The 27,229-nt window shown below is 46.5% G+C and overlaps 1 protein-coding gene across 1 annotated transcript; it reads right to left on the bottom strand.

Annotated features, from left to right (window-relative positions):
• Positions 1 to 1,090: 1,090 nt before the first annotated feature.
• On the bottom strand, positions 1,091 to 25,838 carry SLC8B1 (solute carrier family 8 (sodium/lithium/calcium exchanger), member B1). Its single transcript, XM_006874037.1, has 15 exons — positions 25,725 to 25,838; positions 19,407 to 19,559; positions 19,260 to 19,312; positions 18,596 to 18,652; positions 18,356 to 18,462; positions 18,107 to 18,274; positions 16,942 to 17,049; positions 15,033 to 15,092; positions 14,657 to 14,787; positions 10,570 to 10,711; positions 8,341 to 8,462; positions 6,628 to 6,781; positions 5,567 to 5,647; positions 3,075 to 3,139; positions 1,091 to 1,288 (listed from the first exon to the last, which is right to left on the bottom strand). Exons 1-15 carry the CDS (start codon positions 25,836 to 25,838, stop codon positions 1,091 to 1,093), a joined length of 1,713 nt encoding a protein of 570 aa, XP_006874099.1.
• Between the last annotated feature and the right edge of the window lie 1,391 nt (positions 25,839 to 27,229).

Here is a 27,229-nt window from a genome sequence, read left to right as displayed (position 1 = left end):
GAAGGCCCTGAGTGCTCACCTGTCCACCTGAGCCCCACAGCAGGCCTGGCCTCCCCTGAGGTAGGTACAAAGTGGTCAGTAGTGACCCTAGTTTGCAGCTGGGGAAGCCCACCATTCTGAGCAGGAGCATCTGCCAGGGTGGAAACTGCGGGCACAGACCTGTGCCTCACAAAGGCAGTACCACATGCTGGGACGATAGTTGGGATTTAGGGAGTTAAATAAAGCATACCCACAGTAATGTCCTTGTTGCATTGTGCCTTGTGAACGTGCTTCTAGACAACTCAGGATGAGGGTGTGCCTTACATTGCGATTCTGTGGGTCGGCTCAGTGCCCCAGCTGTTCTCGGCTTGACCTGGTCCACCTTAGCAGGAGAATCACCACCCTGGTTTCCTGATCCGGGTGTGGTAGCCATGTGAATCCTGAGAAGATGCTGGGGGTCCTAAGGCCCAGTGGGGTGGTGGGCAGGAAGGCAGCAGGGACACCCCTAGGAGGGGCCTTGGCCTTAGCCCTGAACTTCAAGGGTCTTTCAAAAGCAGCCTTCTTATTGTTGTGTGTCGAGTTGGTTTCAACTCTTAGCAACCCTGTATAGGGTTTCTGAGGAGCTTCTGGGGAGTTTGAACTGCCGACCTTGCAGTTCAAACCAACCTTGAGGGCAAGTGTTTATCCTATGGTGCTACACCAGGACTCCAAAGCAGCCTAGAAGGCACCTAACCATCCTATTCAGCTCCAAACCTCGCCTTCCCCAGATGGCTTTGAGATCATTCAGGAAAAGGCTCCTGCCTTCCCTTGGAGCTCTGTCCATAGCAAAGCCAAGTCTCTAAAGTCCCCAGGCAGGACTGGCCAACATCAGAAATGGCACTGCTAGGTGCTGATAGTTAGAAGACATGGCTGTTCACCTTGCACAGAGCAGTGACTTCAGACCTTCGCTGCAACAACCATGCATAAGAGCTGGTCCTCTCCAGCCAGCTGCAGGCCCATTGGGACTCCACAGAAGGAACTTCGTTGTCATTTCTCCTCTCACAGGAAACTGCTGGGTGCCCACCTGCAGTGATACCCCCAGGCCACCAGGTGAGCTCTGGCATATGCTCAGTCACATACTTGGCAAGTGAATCACTCCAAATTCGGTGAGTAGGGCCACGATGAGGAAGTTCAAGTACAAGAGGAACAGGCAGATGCCGTAGGCTTTGCTCAGCTGGAAGCACTGTACAGGGACCGTCACGAGGGAAAAAACGAGGCTGAGCCCTAGTGCACCGGCCAGGATCCACACCAGCAGTCCGTCTAACTCCAGCTGGGAGAGAACAAGAGGGTAGAGAGGCTGGGTCATTGAGGGCGGGGGGAGCACTACAGTCCACTCCTTCCTAACTACACCCACACTCCAGTGTCAGAGGGCACCCAGAGGCCAGTCGGAGACTCGAGTCTGAGCTTGGGACCAGCCCTAAAGACACACACAGAGGTGGCAACCATGTGAGGATGCAGGCAGAGACTTGGAATGTCACAGGTTGGCAGTTCAAACCCACCAGCAGCTCTACTGGAGAAAGATGAGGCTATCTGCTCTCGTAAGGATTTACAGTCTCAGACATCCTACAAAGGGTCAGTATAAGTTGGAATCAACTCGATGGCCGTGGGTGGGCCTCTAGACCACCAGAAATGAGCAGAGGCAGGGAAGGCACTCCCCTAGAATCTTCAGAGGGAGCACGGCCCTGCCCACACCTGGATTTCAAACATCTGACCCCCAGAACTGAGTGTCAATTTCTGTCATTTTAAGCAATTCAGTTTGTAGCAATTTGTTATCACAGCCCTAGAAACTAACACTAGACCCATTCATAAAAGTAAACCTGTCAAGTCCTTAAGTAGATTTTGAAGAACCCCTGGTGGTGCTGTAGAATGAGCGCTGGGCTGCTAATTGCAAAGTCAGCTGTTCAAACACACGAGTCGCTTTATGGGATAAAGATGAGGCTTTCTGACCTGTAAAGATTTAAACCTTCGGAAGCTCTATACAGGGTCAGCACAAGTCAGAATCAACTCAATGGTAGTGTGTTTGCTTTGGGTAAGCCGACTTTGTGTACAGGTAAGTCAACTGACAAGAACCCCCTCAGAACCAGTTAAACTTCAGGAAACAGAGGTGGGTGACCTTGTTGCCATCTTTCAGCCTCTCAACATTCAGCTTTCCTGCATAGGGGCTCAGGTTAACCAGCCTCTAGTCCTCATCTGCTTTCCAACCCCAGCCTTGTTTGGTCTGTAAATTATAGTGCCTTACACAGAGTTTTGTTTGCCCCGAGCAATATTTTGCAAATAGGAAAAAAGTTGCCCTTAGGTATATTGATTTCACCTTTCCTAGGAAAATTGGACTTGCTGACCACAGGAAGTCCAACTGAACCCCTCCACTCACTCAGATTAGCTGCCTGGCCCTGCCAGATGTCTTGGTTCTGATCCTTATTAGAACTATTTCCTAAAGAGGCCTTCTTTACCCCAAAGCAGTGTATTAAAAATGCAGCTTCCATGTCCCCACCTCTTGGAAGACAGCGGTCGATGGGTCTCATAGAATTGTTGGGGACCCTTGAAGTATTAAGAAGCTCTGCTGTTTGTAATGTGTTCCAGAACCTTCTCCAAATCTCCTTCCTAATTCTGCACTGGCTTCAATAGATGGGCTGTTCTCTCTCATCCCAGATCCCCCATGCCAGCAGTGTCGGAATATGGTATTCAGCCTATCCCTTGCTTCATGCCACATTTATCCAGGAAGCTTAGCAGGTGTCATTAGCTCCATTTTCCAGGTGTGGAGACTGAGGCTCACCCAAGGTCACACACGGAACTTAGATAACAGGACTGGGACTGAAATCTAGTCTTCCTGCCCCTTTCCCAAAGGCCTTAGCTGGCTCATGGTTTGAGAGAACTATAGTCTTCAATCCTCTAGGAATAAGATATCAATAATATTCTCCAAAGCATAAATTCAGACAAGTTCTCTTCTTTCCCTGTAAGTATGAACTGGGATCTGAATGGTCTCCCAGGCCAGAGGATCCAAAAACAAGGAGAGAGCATCACAACAACGCCTCTTCCAGAAACCTTGGGTAACTCACCTTCACCTCCGGGTGGCCCCGGGACATCTGGAGCAAAGAGCCCAGCCCCACGCCTACCAGGATATCTGTGGACAAGCTCAGGAAACCTCTGAACAACCTGCCCCAAGCCCCATTCCCTCAGGAGCTGAGTATGTTTATAGCCAGACCCGAACATCGCTTTCTTTAGGCTCCATTCCCCTTGCCTCCCTGTCCCCTGTTGAACTGAGGAGACCCAATTCCGATTTCACGCCCCTAAGAAAGTAGGTGTGGAGCATTCATCACACTCTCCATTTCTAAGAATCGGATGAAGTGACAGCAATACATGGGGACCAGGAAAGCACTGAATAGCTGCAGAAACTGAGGCTAGGAGAAATGGAACTGCGGATGATGTGAAGGTCAAGGCCATCTCTAGGAGGAGGTCATCAGGGGACAGTCAGCAGAGGCCACAGCCCAGAAACCAGGAGCAGGCCTGTGGGTCCAGAAGGGTCCCACAGGTTCCGTTGAGCTCGGGGGTTAACTTTGATTGGGGCCCTGCCCAGTGCTGCTAATTCTAACGGTATGCCATTACTGCAGGCCCTTCAAGGTGGAGTGTGCAGAGAGCTGAACTTGGAGGGCTTTTGAATAAATATGACTGGCAGTCACCAGGTTATGAACAAGTTCCATTTCAAAGTCTTGTCCTTAAGTCGAATTTGTACAGAAGTCAAAAACAGTTCATGTGGCGCTGTAGGATAAGCACTGGACTGCAAACCACAAGGCTGGCAGTTCAAATCCACCAACTGCTCCTTGGAAAACCTACACAGGGTCGCTGTGAGTCAGAACCAAGTCAACGGCACTTCACAACAACAATGCATAGAAAGGCACACTATTTACTAAAACATACATTTGACTAACGTTGTTGTGTTGTTAAGTGCCATTGAGGTGGTTCCGATTCACAGTGACCTTGTATATATAGGGTTTCCGAGGAGCAGCTAGTGGGTTTGAACTTCTGACCTTGGGGTTAGCAGTCCAAGTGCTAATCCTACAGTGCCACACCAGGACTTTTTTCTCTTAAAAAGAAAAAACAAAAAACTTCCCAATACACTAAAACATCTTTAACATAATAACAGTAATAATACAGTTTTGAAGTGCGTTACAAAGTAGCACCTCCTTGTTATTACTGTATGTATATAAGTAATTCATGTGGCATTGGTATCCCCAGACAGCCTGTACTTTTGTTAATAGCCACAGGGTCTACCTCTTGAAGAATGCCATCTTATTGGCAGCCATTGTCCTGGGTGTTGTGCCTGGATGTCAGCCCTCACCCAGCCTGTCTTTATGTACAGAGATGTTGGGAGTTCTGAGACAGAAAGGCACGCGCCAGTGCTGGAAGTGAGCCCCAGTCTGCCAGCCCCTGCATTTTCTCCACAGTCCAAGAGTGGACTAACTATAGCCTATAAACCAATCAGGCCCTATAAATAAAGTTTTATTGGAACATAGTCACATGCATCCATTTATGTACTGCCTTTCATTTGTTTCTATCAGCAGTCAAGACTGTATGTCTCCCAGAGCCTAAGATATTTATTCTCTGGTCCTTTAAGAAAAAGTCTGTCAACTCCAGAAGACTATGGCATGTACCTACAATCAAGAGGAAGAAAGCTTTCTGCAGAGTGTGTGTGTGTGTGTGTATACATATATATATTTATTTATACATAAGGAGCTCTGGTAAAGATTTACAGCCTCGGAAATCCTGTTTAGGGACGCTATGGGTCGGAACCGACTCGAAGGCACTTAACAACAACGACGAGGAGCTCTGGTAGCGTAGTTGTTATGAATCAGGCTGCTAACCTCACAGTCGACAGTTCGAAACTACCAGCTGTTCCGCAGGAGAAAGATGAGGCTTTCTGCTCCCGTAAAGATACACAGCCTTGGAAACCCTGTACAGGGTCACTGGGAGTCAGAAGCGACTCTCCATGGCACAAAACAACAACAATATATATATATACATTTCCACAGTGCACCTACTAGCAGTGCACCTACCACCTACAGCATTACCCTAGTAACCTGCTACCTAATGAGGACTCCTGGTGTGGCACTTTGGGTTAATGCATTGGACCGCAAAGTCGGTTTGATCTGCAAGGTTGGCTGTTCAAGCTCACCAGCAGCTCTTCAGAAACCCTATATAGGGGTCAGAACTGACTCAATGCACTTAACAACAACAAATGAGTCCTGGTGTGGCACTGTAAGGTAAGCACTGAACTAACCATAAGGTCAGTGATTCAAACCCACCAGCCACTCCTCAGAAACTTTGTACAAGTCGCTATGAATTGGAACTTACTTGACGCTTTAACAACAACTGGGTGCTCCCAGTACAAGCACTTCAATCCTCCCAATATCCCCATTTTACAGAGGTTGACCCTGAGGCTCAAGCAGCCAGTCACTTGCCCACAGTGCTACAGCGAGAGCCAATCCAAGGGTAGGATAAAGAGCATGCCCACAGCTCCCAGAACCCACACTGTGGTCCTCACAAAGGATACTGAAGATGATGCCTCCAAAACAAGCTGAGAACGCCATCCGTGGGTAACCCTGTCGGGCCAGAGTGAGGTCTGAGACGGCATCTGCAAGGAAGCAGAAAAGGCTTGAGAGGGGCGTGGTAGTTTGCCCCTGCTTAGTCACTCAAGCTTTCGCTCATAGTCAACCCCCACCTGAGCCTGAGGCTAGCCTGGAAGTGTTGGAGAAGCCACAGTGCCCAATAAAACACAATGTCCTCTTTCACTCTGTCTAACCCATTCCTTCTCCCCAGAGGCAATTTTTGTGAGGGTTGGATGATTTCCCCCTCCCCCGCTATAGTCCATCTACTAATAGCACACAACTCTGGTAGTGTAGTGGTTAAGAATCAGGCTGCAAACTGCAAGGTCAGCAGTTCGAAACTACCAGCTGTTTTGTGGGAGAAAGATGAGGCTTTCTGCTCCCGTAAAGATTTACAGCCTTGGAAACCCTGTACAAGGCCGCTATGAGTCGGAACCGACTCCATGGCACATAACCAACCAATAGCACACACAGCCCCTCCGGGTGCATTAGAGAAACGTACCCAAGAGGCGAATGGAAGGAGGGCTGGGTCTGAGCCTCCTGCCTGTGTGTCACAAAGTAGCACCTGTTTGTTACTGTTGTATGTAACTCATGTGGCATTCATATCCCCAGATCCAGATGCTCTCATGCCATGCGCACCCTGGCCAACCTGACCAGACAATTCTAGCTAGAGAAGGTATGTGAATATCTGCATATCACACACCCATGTGCACACTCAGTTCAGGTGTCTGCAATGGGCCTGTGTCCTGTATGAACTCTAGGAAGTCACCAAGTGTCCACCTATCAGAGTGGGGAAGAGGCTAGGACCCAGGTACAGTCCAGGATACATCCCCTCAATGCCCAAATGACAGTAGGCCTCAAGTGCACACTTGGGGGATGTACCAGACAGTCCTGGCCAGATGCAAATCTAGCTGGGGGAATCCAAAGCTATGATAAGGCTGAACTCAGCCCAGAACCCTACAAGACCCTGAGTCGGGCCTTGGGGGCAGGGAGGCACTCACACACCCACCTCCAATGCTGTTCCCCCAGGCCAGCAGCGTGAGCCCGAGGACCGTGTTGCTCAGACGAAAGACCACACCCAGCGACCGCAAAATGTTCACGACCTCTGTTGCAGCTGTGTTGATCCACAGGGCACTAGTTAGAAATCCCAGGATAGCAAAGAGCTGTGAAGGGAACAATGTGATGATGGGACCAAAGCCAGCCCCCAAAAGGGACTCTGCCTCAGTTCCTCATCTTTAAAAGGGGGGAGAGGCTTCCTCATTAATATAGCAGAAAACAGTGTGGTAGTTCCTCAAAGAGTTAAAACATAAAAGCTATTGTTTTTACTAAGCATTCCACCCCAAGAGAAATGAAAACATATGTCCAGATGCTGACTTACATATGAATGTACTTAGCAGCATTATTCATGGTAGTCCCAAACTGGAAACAATCCAAATGTCCATCAACCAATGAAGTGATACACAAAATGTAGTACTTCGTACAGTGGGATGTTATTCGGCCATAAAATGACATGGAATTCTGATTCATGTTACCCATGATGAAACCTTGAAAACATTATGCTAAGTGAAAAGAAGCCAGATGTCAAAAGGACATCTAATGAGTAGTTACTGGGATCTTAAAAGTCATGGGCAGCCATCTAATGTACACCTACTGGTTTCTCCTTGTCCAGAGGAAAGAAATGTGACGAAAATGGACGATACTTGGGTTAATGGATCATGTGACTATCGGTATCCATGACCCTAAGACCAGAAGAACTAGATGGTGCCCCGCTACCACAACCCACTGATCTGAAAGGGATCACATTAGAAGGTCCTGTGAGAAAATGTGGAACAAAACTCAAAACCATAAAAAAGGCCAAGCTTCCTGGTCAGAGAGAGACTGGTGGAATCTTGAGACTATGACCTTTGATCACTCTTCAGATCAGGAAGTGAACGAACCTCTGAGGCTCAATTTTCAGCCAAGGATTAAACAGGAAGGAGAATAACACTAGGGAGGAACACACACACTGAAGGGTCAAAGATTCAAGATCAAAAGGACAGCATTTTGCCCAGGACAAAATTCAGAAGTGCTGGGAAAGAAAGAGGACTGAAAACATGAACCACAGGGAGAAAGGAAGCGAGGTAAGTGTTGTTCCATATCACTGAGATGAAACCAAGTGTATGATTTGTTGAGTGTAAAAGCAGATGATCTGCTCTGTAAACCTTCACTCAATTCACAATAGAAAGTAAAAAAAAAAAAAAAAATCAGTTATATGATTCCATTTCTATGAAATTCCTCAAATAAGCAAATCCACAGAGATGGAATGTCGAGGAGTAATGGTTGCCTTGGGCTGGAAGCTCTGGGGATACTGGGGGTGATGGTCAAAGTGGTATCTTTCTGAGATGATAAAAATGCTCTGAAGTTGATGGTGGCAATGGTTGTGTAATTCTATAAATATACCAAAAGACCCTTGAATTTTACATTTTAAATGGGTCATAGGTATGGTAAGTAAACTGATAATCCAGTTAAAAATAACACTGTTACCAGAAAAAGAGAGAATCCGATAGTTAAAAACAAAAACCAAAAAACAGTATCTGTGGTGAGTATGAAAACAAGGCCTCTAAAGAGGCATAAAAGCTTTCAAGCAACTTTACCATTGATACAGCTGCCCTGAGGGACAGTGAATGCTGGCCAAACTGCCCCAGACGCAGGCTGGACACAGGGGCATCTGAGTCTTTCTTACCCAGTGAAACCTGGGGGTCTTGCTGTTGGATGTGACAGAGAAGATCACCAAAGCCAAGGCTGAACCCGCGATTGTCACCACAGCCCAGACAGGTACAAGGTCACCGATCTCATAGAAGCCATCTGCAGAGGGATGTGAGAAAGGACGCTGGGACCCTCCACAGCCTCAGCTTGGTACCGCCTCCTGAGGCCCCACCCCACCCCCAGGATGACAGAGGGCTGGGGTGAGACCCATGAGAAAACTACTCAAACTCATTGTTTGGGTACACCAATGCTATGTACATACCCAGACCTGCCCAAACCACTCCAGAGAACACAGGGAAATTAAAGACACAGTCCCTGCCCTCAAGTGCCAGTCAGTTTGAGGAGAGAGACTCTCTCTAGCTGTTTGCCATTTCTTGTCACATCAGTGAAACGAGGATAAACCCTTAAGCCAAACCCACTGCCACCAAATAATTTCCAACTCATACCAACCCTAAAGGACAGAGAATTGCTCCGTAAGGTTTTCAAGACCATAAATTCTTTACAGACAGGCTCATCTTTCTTCTGCAGGGTGCCTTGTAAGTTTGAACCACTGACCAAGCAGTAAGCAGCAGTTCAATGTGTAACACTATGTGACGGGGGTCATTGAAACTAGGAAGGGAGTTGACTAAAACTACGTACCACCATTACCCCTTCCCACTACCATGACAGACATCACTAGTTAACTGTGATATTTCTGTTCAATGGAGTTTCGAGGAAGCCTCCTCCAGACAGTACTAACGGATGAACATCCCTCCATGAGATGAAAGGGAGACTAAGTCAGACACACCCTTCCTCATTGACTTTGGAGCCCAAACAGCTAACAAGTCAATCTATTAGCAAGTTATAAAGGTTCTAGAGGCTTCCTACTAAAACACGAAGGACAGATAAAACATTCCAGTATTCTCCATACCCCATCTTATTCACCAGGGAGTTGGTACTGATCTTAAAGATAATGGTGATTTGAATCCTCAGATGAACACATCAAGACTTCTAAGGATTTGGGGGTCTCATTCATTGGCTCTGATAAGACATCTGGTGGTGCAGTGATTAGCCACTCAGCTGCTAACTAAAAGGTCTGCAGTTCAAATCCACCAGTTTGCTCCATGGGAGAAAAAACTGTGACAGTCTCCTTCCGTAAAGATGAGAGCCTTGGAAATCCTAGGGGACAGCTCTTCTCTGTCCTACAGGGACTTTATGAGTCCGAATCGACAATGATAAGTTTGGAGTCCCTGGGTACAAATGGTTGATACACTCAACTGTTAACTAAAAGGTCCGCAGTTTGAATCCTCCCTCTGGAAGCCCTATGGGGCTGTTCTATTCTGTCCTAAAGGGCCTCTATAAATCAGAACTGACCTGACAGCAACAGGTTTGGGTTTGGGGATTTTCATTGCTTCTGAAACTTTATTACGCTTCAGAGTGACATGAGGGAGCTAAATGCACAAACTCCCATCTCTGATACATTATGGGAAAGTTTCACCTTCAAGTACTGGTCTTCGAGCCCTGTCTCTGATTTAGGCAAGCCTCTCTGCTGGAGGAATTTTCAGAGATGCTAGGCTGTGAGTGGTGAGTGATGGCTTCCTGGTCGGAACACGACTTAAACAGACATTGAGGTGCAGGGTGGAAAAGGAGAAGGGAGCCTCAAATGTCAGTAGGAATCAGCTAGATCATAGAAATGGGCCCATCCAATATGGAATGGAAGAGGCTGACAGCAGACAGTAGGTACCCCCCATCCCCAGAGGGGCAGCCCCTTCTCAACTCTAGCCCATTTCTACCTTCAGGAATAAGGCCCAGGTCTCGAGAAGCTACAACCTGCATTTTGATTTGAAATCAGAATCTCCAGATTTTTCATTTAATTTGTAATTTAGGCTAAATGTCACAGTTGGTCTTCATTATGGCACAAGCACATAGTAAACACCTGCTGTATGTCTAGGAGAGAGTCATGGTGGCACAACGGCTAAGCACTCAACTGTTCAACGAAAGGTTCAAACCCACCAGCTGCTCTGAGGAAGAAAGATGTGGCAATCTGCTTCTGTAGAGTTAACAGCCTGGGAAACCCTATAGGGTTGCTATGAGACCGAATTGATTGACAGCAGTGGGTGTGGTCTATCAGGATTTGGCCCAAGGCCCAGGGGCCCCAGCGTGGTTGAAAAGAGAGCTCTGGGGCAGGGGAGGGAAAGTGGGCCAGTATTGGGGAGGGAATACTCACAGATCCCGGACTGCAAGGTCAGGACACAGAACAGGGGGCTGGTCAACAGATGTAGACAGTTGAGGGGCCGTTTCCAGTTCCGGTCATCCTTATCCGGGTCCACCACAGGTACCGTGAGGAGCAGCATGAACTCCACAGGCAGCTGTTGAGTGAGCAGAGATGAGAGGGTATCACCAGGGAGCCCGGAACTGACCGAAGTTAAGCAGCCCGGGCTGTGAGCAGCACCAGGCAGGGCATCTGCAAGGTTGGGACCCATGGCCCCAAACATCATGACCCCTTCCACTTCTGGGGGTCAAAACTTCTACATCAAGTGTTCCCCCTGGAGACTCTAGGGGAGAAGCCACTTCTGAGCCTCCTTCAACTTCTACAGGCTTCTCTGATGGTGCAGGGGTTAAGCACTTGGCTGCTAATGGAAAGGTTAGTGGTTCAAACCCACCAGCCAATGTGGCGGCCTGCTTCCCTACAATCCACAACCTTGGAAATCTTATGTTGTTACGTACCACAGAGTCAGTTCCGACTCATAGTGAACATCAGTACAACAGAACAAGACACGGCCCGTTCATGCACCATCCTCACAATTGTGACCTTTTAGCTTGTTACTGCTGAAACTGTATTAATCCTTCTCGCTGGAACTTTTCTTCTCCTTTACTGACCCTTCACTTTATCAAACACGATGTCCTTCTCTAGGGACTGGTCCTTCCTGACAACATGTTCAAAGTACCAGTTTCATTATTTTTGCTTCTAAGGAGCAACCCAGTGGTACTTCTTCCAAAACAGATTGATTTGTTCTTCTGGCAAGCCATGGTACTTTTAATATTCTTATCCAACACCATAATTCAAATGTTTCATTGCCCAGTCTTTCGCATGCCTGTTGAGGCAACTGAAAACACCATGATTTGGGTTCAGCACATACACCTTAGTTCTCAAACTGACATCTTTGTTCTAGAGGTCTTGTAACAGATCTGCCTAATGTAATACATCATTTGACTTCTTGACTACTGTTTCCATGAGTGTTGATAGTGAATCTAAACAAAATGAAACCCTGTGTTGTTGTTGTTGTTAAGTGCCAGTGAGTCGGTTCCTACTCATAGCAACCCAGTATAGGGTTTCCAAGGAACAGCTCATGAGCTTGAACCGCTGACCTTGCAGTTCAAACAGAACTTGAAGTCCAGCGCACTAACCCACAGCACCACACCAGGATTCCATGAAACCCTATGTTGTTGTTAAGTGCCGTGGAGTCGGTTCCGACTCATAGCGACCCTATACAGGGTTTCCAAGGCTGTAAATCTTTACGGGAGCAGACCGCCTCATCTTACTCCCGCGGAACCACTGGTAGTTTCGAACTGCTGACTTTGCGGCTCACAGCCTGATTCGTAACCACTACGCTACCAGAGCTCCTTATGAAACCCTATAGGGCAGTTCTATTATGTCCTACAAGGTTGCTGGGTGGTTTTGGGGTGTTTTTTTTTGTTGTTGTTGTTTTTTTAAGAGGCCACCTGCATTATTTGGCTCATCACCTACATCCTTCTGAATTGTTGTTGCAGACCGTGTAAGACTAGTCAGAGGTTCGAGGCCCTCTAGGGCTGAGTGTAACAAATGAGGCCACTGGCAGTTAATGGCAAATTGCTTTCATCTTAATATTCAGGTATATATATTAAATTAATACACTGGAGCCTTTGAAAATCCACAGATAAATGTGATATTTTCCTAAAGCCGAGACTAAAGGTTGCAAGGTTAAACCTTTCTCCAAAGGATTAACTAAAAATATCTTAGCTACTTCTCGGTTCTTTGTTCTATAGACAAAGAACCCATCCTCCCTAATCCCTTTTCCAGGTGCAGCCCATTCACCTGGGCGTCTCCTGCAGAACTCTCACCTTCCCCCAACTGACCTCAGGTGCTATGGATATGTTAATTGGGCCTGAGAATCCAAGTTGCTGGCCTGGGATTCGAACCAGTGAAGTACAATGTAAAGTTACCTGAATGTCTGGAAAATTACTGATGTTAGCTGTATCCTGTTTTAGTCCCTCCCAGCTTGCTGTGAAACTCCTCCCCTAAATAAAACAGAGGCCCGGGCCTCCCCAGGTGTGCATTGCTGGTTGGCAGGCATAGAGTAAAGATGGCAGTGCATTACTGGTTGGGAGGCATGGAGTAAAGATTGCAGTGCATTACAGGCTGGAAGGCATGCGGTAAAGATTGCAGGGCAGTGAGTTGCTGCCTGCAGAGGCCACGATGCCTGTACTCCCAGGCCTGCCCACCAGTGATGTATCCACCCTGGCTTTGGGGTGCCTCTTTGTCTCTCTCTTTGTCTCTGTGTATTCTTGATATATATGAATCGCCATCAGGTATCCTCTCCTCGTGAACCGAACCCCAATGTCGAGGTGGGTCCCCGACAAATTGTTTCCATCCTCACATCTCCTTCTCTGATTTCCTACCTCCTACTTTCCTTTAAAGGCCCTATAAATGATTGCACTGGATGGCACCTGGATGCACATGGATGGTACAGACCACTAATGTGCAGAAAGGTTGGTGGTTCAAACCCACCCACAGGTACCTCAGAAGAGAAGCCTGGTGATCTGCTTCCACAAGTGTGCAGCCTTGATAAGTCTCTAGAGCGTTTCCACTCTGACACACAATGGGCCCCGTGACATGAAATCGACTGGACAGCAGCTAACATCATCATATGCCCATAGATGGAGATAACTGTGTAATCCTGTCAATGTAACTGGGAGCGCAGTGGCTTTGTTTGAAAAGCACTGGGTTGAATTGCCTAAGATTGGCAATTGCCACAAGGTTGGCAATTTGAGCCCACCGGCTGCTGTGGGAGAAAGATGAGGCTTTCTGCTCATGTAAAGATATACAGCCTCAGAAACCCTACGTAGGTCTCTGTGAGTTGGAACCAACTCGACGGCACTTAACAACAACATAAATGTCATGATGCAATATTATATAAAAGTATAATCCTGTAATATTATATGTTAATATAATTATGCATTGTTGTTGTTAAGTGCCGTCGAGTCGGTTCCGACCCATAGCGACCCCGTACAGGGTTTCCGAGGGTGTAAATCCTTACGGGAGTAGAAAGCCTCATCTTTCTCCCGCGGAGCAGCTGGTAGTTTCGAACCGCTGACCTTAAGGTTCGCAGCCCGATTCGTAACCGCTACGCTACCAGAGCTCCTATAATTATGCATACAATTATACTAATATAAATGTTAATTGTATTAATATAATATACATTATATATAATTATATTAATATAATATCTATTATAGGGAGTCCTAGGAGCTCTGGTAGCGTAGTGGTTACGAATTGGGCTGCGAACCTTAAGGTCAGTGGTTCGAAACTACCAGCCGCTCTATGGGAGAAAGATGAGGTTTTCTACTCCCGTAAAGATTTACACCCTCGGAAACCCTGTACAGGGTCGCTATGGGTCAGAACCGACTCGATGGTACTTAACAACAACAACAACATAGGGAGTCCTAAGGAGCTCTGGTAACCTAGTGGTTATGAATCAGGCTGAGAACCTCAGGGTCAGCAGCTGGAAACTACCAGCTGTTCTGTGGGAGAAAGATGAGGCTTTCAGCTCCTGTAAAGATTTACAGCCTCAGAAACCCTATACAGGGTCATTATAAGTCGTAACCGACTCCACAGCACATAACAACAACCACCATAGGGAGTCCTGGTGTGGTACTACAAGATAATGCGCTGGACTGCAAGATCAGTTTAAGCTGCAAGGTCGGCAGTTCAAACCCATCAACCTCTCCTTGGAAACCCTATACAGGGTCACTATGAGTCGAAACTGACTCAACAGCACTTAACAACAACAATAATATATTGTATATATAACCTACTGGTTCTGTTTCTCTAGAGAATTCTGACCGACTCTCACCTCAGTCCAGTTCCCCACCATCCTCCTTCTTGTGCTTAGGCAGAGCCCCCAGTTTCAGTCATCAGCCACGCCCCATGATGCATTTCCCTATCAAGTCCCAGGTGATGTGTTCTCCAACAATTAACAACAGATCCTGGCCCCTCCCCTGTCACTGAGCCAGAGAAGGCTGAGTAGCCCGTACCTAAGGTTCCCCTCTCCCACCTTGAACACCTTGAGGGTCCTCCAGTAGGCTGACTCATTCCTCCACCTTCTGAAGTCCAGTGGGTTGAGGGCTTGGGCCAGGATGTTAGCCGTGGTCTCCGGGTAGGCAACCAGCAGCTGGTACTCAACTCCTGTGTGTAGGGGAGGGAGGGAGGAAGAGAGGGAGAGTGCGGGACAGGTAGCTCAGCTTTCAAGAACCCTCTCTCCGCAATGCTGTCCATCAGTCCACCCAACTCTTGAGGAGGAGGGAAACCTGGGTGCCTCGTGGGTGGATGAACTACTTCACAGCTCAAAGCTGTGGGTTGGTTCAGAGCCACATTCCTAGGGCCCTGGCTCCCCCTCCCCTGTCCTGACACCCCACCCTGGCTGGACTCACCATAGTCATAGCTGTTGGTATTAGAAGACACCTGGTCATCCTGGGAGTCTGACACCAGCTCTGTAGATGAGAAGGGCATTTGTACAAGTCCAGCCAGGGAACCCTGACCCCCACCATGGCAGGGGCACCTTTGGGATGGGCAGTTTCAAGGGGGCAAGTAGCTAACCCCATGAATTTATGGGACAACTTGACGACACTTTACAACAACAAAAGAGGGGATTTGGGGTCTGGAGATACAGAGTTCACGTCCCCATTCAACTCCTCTTTTATTATCTGACCTGGGAGAATTTCACCACCTGAATAGGTGTCTGCATCCCTAAAACGCAGAGAGTGATGTTGCTGTCTCCAAGTGTTACAAGAGGAACGAATGAAGTGATTTTAAGCACTTGAAAAATTATGTTATGTGTGTGATGGATTTGTGGATGAGGACATCTGTGTCTTTGTTAATGTCTGTAGTATAGGTTTCCATGTAGGCATATGTATTATGTGTGCATATGTGTATTTGTGTATGTGAACTGTGTATGTATTTGTGTGAGTGTGCATATTGTGTCTGCATTTGTGTATGTGTGTGTTGTGTGTTATGTATTAAGTACATATGTATGTTATATATGCATTTGTGTGAGTTTGCATGTGTATTTGTAGGGGGGAGTATTATGCATTGTATGTGTCTATTGTGTATAAGCATTTGTGTAACTGTGACTAAGAGTGGGCTTCAAAAAGTTCACAGAAGAAAATAATAGAATTTTGCAGGAAACTTTTGGAGCCCTCTCATGTTTGTTTGCGTGTGTGCATGTATATGTGTTGTATAAGTATCTGTGTGTGTACATGTATTTGTGTATGTTCATATGCTGAGTGTATATGTTGTGTATGGATTTGTCTGCACGTGTGCTGTGTATACATTTGTATATGTATTTGTGTATAGTGTGATGTGTATGTTTTTGTGTGTACAAGTGTCTATGTGCTGTGTATGCATTTTTGTATATGTGTGTTGTATGTGTACACACATATATTTGTGTATGTGTTTGTGTATGCCTGTATGTGCTGTGTATGTATTTGTGTGACTGTGTACCTGTATCTGTGTCCACGTGTGTTGTTGTGATTGTGTGCCTGTATCTGTGTGTCCATATGTGTTGTGTATTTGTGTGTATATGTGTGGGGTGTATGTGCATTTGCAGGGGCACATGTGTGTTTGTGCTGTGTATGTATTAATGTGTTGTGTTTGTGTGCATGTGTGTATATGTGTGATGTGCATATGTATCTCTGTGTTGCATGTTATACATGTGCTATGCATGCATTTGTGCATATATGTTGCACACGTACTTATGTATGTATATGATGTATTTGTGTGTGATTTGCATGAGCTTATCTATATGTGTGCTGTATGTGCATCTGTGTGCACATGCATATTGCTGCGTATGTTTGTGTACATGTGTGTGCTGTGTGGGTATTTGTATCAATGTGTGTATGCATTTGTGTATGTCTCTGTGGTCTATATGCATTTGTATGTGTGCATTTGTGTATATGTGTGGATTGTGTATGGATTTGTGTGTGCCCGTGTGTGCTGTACATGTGTATTTGTGAGTGTGTTACACATGTATTTGTGTACATAGAGGTGCCTGAGGGCAGTAGGGAGCCATTGAGGGATGTGAGCAGTGAGCCCTCTCAGAAAGATGGCAGACCAACAGCATGGAGGAGGAAGAACTAATGAGGTGGAAGAGCAGGTGAGGAGGAGACTTCAACAACACCAGCAGAAGCATGAAGATGGGCCTCGGAAGTGTGCAGTGTGAAGCAGTCAGGGCCCGTGGGAATGATCTGAAGTAGGTGGAGGTGGCAGTGAGGGACAGAGAGTCCCAGTCCCTGCTCCTCCCTCCTCTCTCCTCTCTCCTGGGTGCTGGATTCAGACCCTTACCTGGAGTGGCTGGCACAGAGTAAACCAGGGATTGCCTCTGCTGCCATTGGTAGATCCAGGTGCAAAGAACCACAGTGACCACATAGAACACATAGAAGCCCAGGTAACCTGCAGACAGGGGTGCAGGCTGTCACCAAGTGGTGTCCTGGATGAAGGACCCAGGTAGCAAGGACTGGGCATTCTACTGGTGCTGTCTGCTGGTAGTGACTATCTGGGATAGGGCCGTCCAGTTCCGGTATATAAATGGCCATTTCCCTGAGCTTCCTGTGCTCCCTCCTGCTTTCCTTGGCCCATCATCCCACCCCTCATGCCTCTGGGAATTCAGCAATAAAGGAGGCTGGAACAGACTGTGGTCTCTAGGATCCCATTGAGTGCTGTGGTTCAGGGACTTGGTCTGTGCTCTAGGAGGCTGTCCTGCTTACTCCATCCCTACATCCCTGACCACAGTTGAGTTCAGTCAATGGGAGCCCAACAAGAAGTCAGAGGAGAGCAGGAGAGAATCCGGGTTATTTCTTTCCTTCTCCATCCTGCTGGTGGTGCTGTGTGTTCTGTAAGGTCTGTGAACCTCAGAGATTGTAGCTCAAGTGCACAGTGCCCCCTCACTGAGCTCCGGTTACCCCACTCCCAAGCCCTGCAGGTCCCACCATGCCCAGTTCCTGGGGGTCTCAACATCTCAGCATCCCTTGTGGGTCTCCTTAAACAAAACAAATACCCAAACCCATTGCCATCAAGCCACGTGACAGAGTAGAACCACGGGGATTCCTAGGCTGTAAAACTCGAGGCAGCAGATCTCCAGACCTTTTTTCCACAGCACTTCTGGATGGATTCGACCCACCAATCTCTCAATTGCAGTCAAACACCACACCCTCAGTGACTAGTCTCATGACTGATGTTTCTTTAGTGCTTGCTGCCAAAAGTCTGATGGTCACAGTCAGCAGACCAGTTGAAATGTTTGCTAAACACTTTGAACATCTCCCTGCCTGTTTGGTTATCTGAACATGTTGCCTTTTTGCTCGAATTGGCTTAGATCCAGATCTGTCACTCAGAATCAAAGGCATTCTGACTCTGTGCCCTGCTGGCCACCGCCCTGCCTCCCTCTGTCCGCGATAGCTCCTGTCCCTCCTACTCATCAGCCTTGGGGTGCACCAGCCCCACACTTTCTCACCCAGGGCATAGGCCAGCGTGATCCGGCCAAAGTAGAGCAGAAGGAAGGTCATGAACACAGCTACCATGTAGAAAATGATGTCCCTGAGGAAGGGTCTGGAGGCAGCCACGAAGGGTCGCAGAACAGCAATGCCACCAGCTACCACAGTAGTGACCAGCACACCGGCACCTGGACATGAGACCATAGCTTAGCCTGCCCTGCTCCGTGCTCTTGCTGCCCCAGCCCCCAACCTGCTGGGGCTGCTCTTACCAAACAACGCTCCCAAGGCCAGGCCAGCTGTGCGTGGGTCGGAGAAAGCCACCAGCACACTGAAGATATCAGGGGCACCGTTCCCAAAGGCCAGGAAGGTGACACCATGAAGGCAGTATGTCAAGGAGGATCAGTGCATGCGCCACAGTCTGCTAGGGCCGACCTGCGTCCTGGGCCACCAGTCTGTTCATCTACCTCCCCACAAACAGCCCTGTCTCCCTCGCTGGATAAAAGGATACTGCCACATTGTGGGAGAGTTTGAGGATGGTAGAAATGGCTGACAAGTTAGGGCAGAAACTACAGAGAAATGCAAACAATTAAATACTTCTGGTTACCAGTCCCCTAGACTCATCCTAGTGTGATCAGCAGTGGACTGCTAACCACAAGGTAAGCGGTTCAAATTCCCTAGTCACTCCTTAGAAACCCTATACAGGGTCGGGTCGCTATGAGCAGAATTGACTCAGTGGTACTGAATAGTAACCACCACCCCATCCTGGGGCGCTGGTAGAATTCTCTGCTTCCAACAGGTTCAATTCCTAGCCACTGTACCTCAAATAGCCACCACTTATCCATCAATGGAGCCTCTCATGTTGCTATGATGCTGAGTGGAACTTACTGATTAAGACACACTAGGAAGAAAAGCCTGGCAATCTACTTTAGAAAATCAGTCAGTAAAAAAACCTGTGCATCAGAAGAGTCTAATTTTCAAACAATCATGGCGATGGCCAGGGAGTGTTTCGTTCCATGTGCCTGGCGTTATGAGTCAGAGGTAGACTCAATGGCAGGGCACAACAATGCAACATTTTCATCCTTCCCCAAAACCCAGGGAATCCCCAGAATGTCAACCTACTAGGGCTCAATTTTCCCATCTATAAAATGGGTGTGATCCCAAGGCCAAACTCACAACTTTGCCGCAGTGACTCCCAGGATCAGAAACAGGTAAAGAAGCCACAAAATCTGGTGGGAAGGCCAGAGAGGAAAGGAAGTATGAAAAAACATCCATCTGGGCTACCAGTCCCCCTCCCCAGGCTCCCTAGGGACAGGGCCTCACGTAGAGGGTGATGACCAGTGGGAGCAGGCTGTGGGGGAAGACGCAGAAGATGCCTTCAAGGTAGTCCAGGTAGCCCCCAGCTCTGCGGCAGTTGGGGTTGGTCTGGATGAAGTAACAGCGGTCAGAGACGTTGAGGTTACACACATCACGGCACTGTGGAAAGGGGGAGGGGGGACGTGGTGGCATCAGGGGCTCAGACTTTGGGTAACTAGACCAGGCCCATCCAGGCAGCTGAACATCACCCCTCTCCAGCCTGATCTCCAAGTCTCTCACAGGCTCCGGCGCCGGCTGTCCACTTTCATACATGAGTACAGATTGGAACAGAGAGGAACGTGTCCCCTGTTGGGAGAGGTCAGTAGTCAAACCAGCTGATGGTGTAACACTGAACTGTTTCAAAACCAACTGATAACGGATGCCAAAAAAAGAACTACGTACCCATTAAAAGGAGCTCTGGTAGCGTAGCGGTTATGCAATCGGGCTGCAAACTGCAAGGTCAGCAGTTCGAACTACCAGCTGTTCCGCGGGAGAAAGATGAGGCGTTCTGCTCCCGTAAAGATTTACAGCCTTGGAAACCCTGTACAGGGTCGCTATGGGTCGGAACCGACTCGATAGCACTTAACAACAACACAACCCATTAAAATAGGGAATTATTAAAGAAAGAATTTTTTAAAAAGTAATTCATAAATACATATTTGTTTCTAAGAGAAAATAAGCAATATAGGAAGACTCCTAAATTTTCCCTTACACCCCTGCCTTCCACAATCCTACCTCTCTCTAAAGAGACCCTGCCACGATCAATTTGATGTGTATCCTTACAGACCTTTTGCAGTTCCACTACATTTGCATATATTAAAAACCTCACTGCCAATGCGTCCATTTCAATTCATAGCAACCCTGTAAGACAAGGTAGAACTGCGCCCCAGGGTTTCCAAGATTACACCTTTCTCTTGCCACATCTTTCTCTTACAGAATGTTGGTGAGTTCAAACCACAAGCCTCCTGGCAGCAGTCCAGTGCTTACCATTAGATCAATTCCAAGTTATAGTATTCTATGTGGTGCTGTATAATAAAGTACTGGACTGCAAGGTCAGTGGTTCAAACTTACCAGCTGCTCCTTGGAAACACCATACAGGGTAGTTGTGAGTCAAAAACAACTCAACGGCACCTAACAACAACAGCAATTGTATGTCAGAATACAATTACACTTCCATAGGGTTTTCAATGGCTGAATTTTGGAAAGTACGACTGAGTCAAAAATTATCCACACTCTGTAGAATTTATTTTTAATCAACTTAAAAAAAAGACAAATGCATCATTTTTTGACATAATCTTCTTTTTCATTACACTTTGTCCATTTGTCAACAAGCTTTCATATTCCCTTATTAAAAAATATTTTAGGCTGAGCTGCAAGCCACAAATGCACCGCTGTCTTCACTTCTTCATTAGAGGTGAATCTTCATCCTCGAAGGGCTACTTTCAGGGGACCAGACAGGTGAAAGTCCGATGGAGCAAGATCAGGACTATAGGCAGGATGCTTTAACTAACACCTCAAGATTAAGTTTTTGCAGAGTGTCAACAGTGTGGGCATAGGTGTGTGGACATGCATTGTCATGTATGATCACCACACCCTTGGATAGCAGTCCTCTGCATGAAATCTGAAGTTTAGGTTTCAGCTCTTCATTGAGTGTCTCACTGTAAGGAGCACAGTTGATTGGTGAATCTTTTTCCTGATAGTATTCCAATACGGACCCTTGAGAATCCCAGGAAACTGTAAACATTAATTTTCCAGCTGATGGTTTTTTTTTTTTTTTTTTTTTTGAGGAGAAAGAAGATTTATTAAGTACATTTAGATCATTGCTGGGAAGGGTGCTTGCCAAATGACTTGGCATAACCAAAATTTCCCTTCAGAATATTAAAAAAAATTTAAGTTTTTATTGTGATTTGAGTGATACTTTACATGGGAGAACATCAATTTTATACCATTGTTTCATTGCAATGATTATAATTTCATCTGAGCATTATCACTCAACAATATTTACTTCTATTCCCTCTGGGGTGTTTTTTTTTTTTGGAGGGGGGTAGGATATACACAAAAACACTCAGGAATATATAATAATTTAAACAACGATGGTTGACTTTGGAACTTTTTCTTGGTCAGAAATTGAGAATGTTTGCATTCCATACTCTGCAGTTCACTCTCTGGCTCTGGTTGTGGCTTGTAGTGATGAATCCAGGTCTCATCACTAGTAATATGTATATTTTTTAAAGAGACTTTTACTGTCCTTCGAGTATCAGTGCAAATTTTGTTTGCAGATGTCCAAACGCTTCTGTTCCTGCTTTCCCATGAGTTGTTTCAGTACTTCTTACTTGGCCTACAACATTTACCCTAAATCCCACCACTTCTTTCCCATCACCCACACCCACCACTGTTCAGCTGGGTGGTTACAGGGGGATCTCTCCATCTCACAAACTTTTTGAAATCCAAGTCTGTAGTGGATTGTTTCACAGGCAGAACCTTGGCTGAGCTGCAGGTGATTTGTCACATCATCTCCTGTCTACTCATCTATTCGACAGAATCATTCCACATGCACACTCAATGTTGTCATCAGCTGCAGATGTGGATAGGTGTTTTAATACAATCAAAATGTGGATAATTTTTCACTCAACCCAGTAGATTGCCAGGTCTTTCTTTCAAGGTGCCTTAGGCTACATACACTCCAACCTCCAAGCCTTCTGGTTAGCAGCCAAGTATCTGAACTTTTCCCTGCTAATTATACATACAATTTATTAAACAGAAATGGATCCATCCTAAATCTCTTGTTTTTACAACTTACTTTTCCACTTAGCCTTCTGTCAAGGTACCACGGACAACTTTCTATGTCAATAATCTTGAGGATAAAAAAAGCCCAAATACACTAAGTGATTCTAAATGCCAGGCACTGCACTAGGAATTTAACATGTCTCTCAATGAATCTACACAGTAACCTTGCATGAAAGATAGTATCATCGTCCCCATTCTACAGATAAGGAGACTGAGGCCTTGGTCTACAGTTCACTCACTGGTAGAGTCTGGATTTGAACTCAGGTAGTTTGAGGTCCCTGAGCCCTTGTTCACATTCCCTTGCCTCACTGGGAATCCTTTCAGCAGCAGTACAGAATTTCACACTATGGATGGTACATAACCGAGGGAACCATCTTCCTGAAGCGTGCGGGTCTGTTTTTTTCAATATCACCAAAGCTGAACTTCCTTGCATGTGACTTTGAACACACATGAGTGGATTTTTGTCCAAGAGCATTCTAGAGGTAAAAGTGCTGAATCAGAGGGTATCCTGGGTTAGGTTCCTCCAGAAGCTGAATCAGAAACAAGAATTCAAAAGCTGGTAGTACTTCAGGGAGGCGTAGGAGCATGGCATAGAAATGGGTTGGCAAAAGTACTCGCTCATTTGAAGAGATTGTCTGGTATGAGCCACAGGACACCCCCATTTTCCTGTCCCCGCAGAGCATGCCCCATGAGATAGCAGCCAATTTCATACTTAAAGTAACTAACCACAAACCACTTTCCCATCTGTAAAATGGGCATAATTGGGTACAAAAGTACTTCTGTTGTTCTTAAGTGCTGTCAAGTCGGTTCCAACTCATAGCAACCCTGTATAGGATTTCCAAGGAGCAACTGGTGAGTTTGAATCTTACAGTTCAAACCAACCTCACAGTCGAGTGCTTTTTGCAGCATCATAAGTTGGTGTGGGTGCTAAACATTTTTAATGTCCACAAGAAAAAGATTTTTGATTCCCATTTAAGAACTCCAGCACCCAGCAACTGGAGGGGCGCTTAGGAGTCATCTTGAGTAGAATGGACCCTGGCCTTCTCTTTCATACCAGATTCACTATGACCTCTCAACTCCTCACAGACATCAGGGTGGAATGACACAAGTTCCCAACTGTCTCAAAGGTTCTGCCTGCACCCAACCTGGGAGGAAACCTTGCCTCCCACCAAAGCATTCCAACGGCTCCTGCTTTGTGATCCCCATTCAAATCAATATCGCCACCATCTTCAGCAACCTAGGGCTGTTCCTCACTTCTTTGTCTACAACCACATCTCTCATCTAATCCATCAGTAAGTACTTCTTACTCGGCCTACAACATTTACCCTAAATCCCACCACTTCTTTCCCATCACCCACACCCACCACTGTTCATCTGGGTGGTTACAGGGGGGTCTCTCCATTGCTGTCCTTGGTACTGCCAGCCCTCTCAATCCATTCACCCCAAACCAGCCAGAGAGATCCCTTGAAGAAGCTAATCAGATTTTGGCTTCTCTCTGTTTAAAACCCTGGTACCCCATTGTTGTAGAACAATGTTAACCTCCCAGCCTCAGCCTATAAGGTCTTTTGTAATCTGACCACCACTACCTTTCCAATCTAATTTCAACACACTTCCCTTCACTCACCTGCCTCTGGGCCTTTGCACTTGCTAGCCTTTCTTCTGGGACTGTTCTTCCCTCCCCCGTCTTCCCTGAGAAGTCATTTTCTCTGGCTTTTCAGAGCTTGTTGTTAAGTGTTGTCAAGTCAGTTCTGACTCATAGTGCCCCTGTATAGGGTTTCCAAGGAGTGGCTGGTGGGTTTGAACTGCCAACATTGTGGTTAGCAGTTCAGTGCTTACCTTATAGTGCCACATACTTAGCTGGAATGGTATTTCCTCACAGAAGCTATCTGACCATTCACTCTGGAATTGCTCAGGGTGCTGACTTATTACTGAAGCACACTTTGAAATCTTTCAAGAAAGTGAAGAGGCATAGGAGGGTACTGACTCATCTATGCCAAGAAGTTTGGAAGACAACTATCTGGTCGATTGATTGGAAGGGATCTGTATTTGTGCCCATTCCAAAGAGAGGTGACTCAATAGAATGCGGAAATCATCGAACAATCTCTTTGATGTCCCATATGAGTAAATTTTTACTAAAGGTAATATAGAAACAGCTGCAAGCATACATTGACAGAGAACTTCCAGAGGTTCAAGCCAGATTCAGAAGAGGACATGGGACAAGGGATATCATTGCTGATGTACGATGGATCTTGGCTGAAAGCAGAGAATATCAGAAAGATATTTACCTGTGCTTGATTGACTATGCAAAGGCTTTCGATTGTGTGGATCCTGACAAGCTATGGACAACATTGCGAGGTATGACTATTCCGGAACACTTAATTGTGCTCATGAGGAAGCTGTACATGGACCAAGAGGCAGTTGTTTAAACAGAACATGGGAACACTGAATGTTTTAAAATTCAGAAAGGTGCGTGACAGGGTTGTATTCTTTTACCATACTTATTCAACCTGTATGCTGAGCAAATAATCTGAGAAGCTGGGTTCTATGAAGAAAAACGTAGCATCAGGATTGGAGGAAGACTCATTAACAATCTGCGATATGCAGATGATACAATCTTGCTTGCTGAAAGTGAAGAGGACTTAAAATATTTACTGATGAAGATCAAAGAGCACATGGATTGCATCTCAATGTCAAGAAAACAAAAATCCTCACCACTGGACCAATAAACAACATTCTTATCCACAGAGAAAAGATTGAAGTTGTCAAGGACTTCATTCTTCTTGGATCAACTATCAATACTCATGGAAGTAGCAGTCCAGAAATCAAAGGACATATTGCACTAGGCAAATCTGCTGCACAAGACCTTTTTAAAGTGTTGAAGAGCAAAGATGTCAGCTTGAGGACTAAGGTGCACCTGACCCAAGCCATGGTATTTTCAATAACCTCATATGCATGCAAAAGCTGGACAATGAATAAGGAAGACAGTAGAAGAATTGATGCTTTTGAGTTATGGTGTTGGAGGAGAATACTGAAAGTGCTATGGGCTGCCATAAGAACCAACAGACCTGTGTTGGAAGAAGTGCAGCCAGAGTGCTCCTTGTAGGCCATGATGGCCAAACTTCGTCTCTCATACTTCAGACATATTATCAGGAGGGACCAGTCGCTAGAGAAGGATATCATGTTTGGTAAGGTGGAGGGTCAGAGAATCAGAGGAAAACCCCCAGCGAGATGGATTGGCAAAGTGGCAGCATCAATGGGCTCAAGCATGGCAACAATTGTGAGGTTGGCCCAGGATCAGCCAGTGTTCCGTTCTGTTGTGCAGAGGGTCACTATGAGTGGGTACCAACTCAATGCCACCTAACAATAACAACAACATTCTTTGTCTAATCTTCCCAGAGAGCTGTCTGTCCCAGACTCAGCATAGAACCTGGCACCTAGTAGCTACTGCACTGGATAAATTCACCCCACCAGACCCCAGTTACCCACCTGGATACTCACATCCAACCCAGAGGTCTCATTCACACCTGCAGTTAGAAGCAGGGAAGTGATAGGGGCTCCTGCAGATGTGCCCCCAGGCTCCATTCCGAACACTGTCCCCACCATCAGCCCCATGGGCCCCTCCGGTTCACTCATTGCTTCCCCTTCTGCAGTATTTTCAGTTTCAAATGTCTGTGGTCCTGTGGCCTGCAGGGTTCAGGGAAAGGAGAATATTGTCACCACGCCTTCAGGAGCCAGAAAGTCATCCGCTGAGGAAACACCGTCTCAATGGTACCAATGGAAAGCCAGTGTGGAAATCCACATTCTAGATTGATATTACCCATTTTCATGGTCATCTGGAAGACCTTCATGAAAACCCCCAGTCCTTCTCTGAGCCCCAGTCCGGTCTGAAACCAAAATACCAAGGCTAGAAGGGAGACTCAGTGGGGAGTGAAGCCAACTATAAAACCCCTCAAAACAAAGAAAGTATACTTCTTGGGATAGGCTTGGAGACCCCAGGAGGCTAGCCTATCACATTTTAGAGAAAGTAAGTCATGTGTGGTAGTTCTGCAGGTTTGAACTACCATCACAAGGTCAGCAGTTCAAGCCCACCAACCACTCCAAGGCTTTCTGCTTCTACAAAGATTTATAGCCTCAGAAACTCTAAACAGGGTGGCTATGAGTCAGAACCAACTGGATAACACTTAACAAACGCTGCTGCTCTTATAGTGGGCTAAGTACGTTACCCAGAGGACTTCATTTCACCCCACAACAACCCTTATTGACCACACCTACGGCCACTGTGTAGATGTCCACTCACAATGATCCTGTAGGGCAGAGTAACTGCTCCATAGGGTTTCCAAGCCTGTAATCTTTGGTCAGCGGTTCAAGCCCACCAGCTGTTCTGCAGGAGAAAGATGTGACTGTCTGTAAAGATTTGCAGTCTCAGAAACCCTATACAGGGTCACTGTAAGTTAGAACCAACTCAATGGCAGTGGGCGGGTTCATCTTCAAAGAAACTGACTTTCTCCTGTGGGAGGGGCTGGTGAGTTTGCATCACCAACCTTTTGGTTAGCTGCTACGTGCCATCGAGTTGGTTCTGACTCATAGTATCCCTGTATGGGGTTCCTTCTTCTGTAAATCTTGACAAGAACAGAAGCTTCATCTTTCTACCATGGAGTGGCTGGTAGAATCGAACTACTGACCTTGTGGTCAGCAGTCCAATGTGTGACCCACTCTGCTACCACTGAGCCACCAAGGGAGTACTATTATGCCCATTTTATAGATAAGTAAACTGAGGCACAAGTGGATTCCCTTGATCCAGGTGATGCCAGTCTCAAAGTCACCAGCTTCCCATAAGTCATCCTCAGAGAAGGTAAGTTCCCACCCCTTTTGCAGAGAACAGAAAGCACACAGTTTCTAAGAACACACAGCAGGATGTTAAAGAATCATAAGCCCTCAGATGGGGAAGCCCAGAGAGAAATGGTTTGCTCACAGTCACGAAGACCACAAACAAGGTGGGGGGG

This window comes from Chrysochloris asiatica, unplaced genomic scaffold (genome assembly GCF_000296735.1).
Source record: "Chrysochloris asiatica unplaced genomic scaffold, ChrAsi1.0 scaffold00258, whole genome shotgun sequence".
Lineage (NCBI taxonomy): Eukaryota > Metazoa > Chordata > Mammalia > Afrosoricida > Chrysochloridae > Chrysochloris > Chrysochloris asiatica.
Note: the sequence above shows the minus strand (reverse complement) of the source record. Positions and strands in the feature narration are given on the sequence as shown.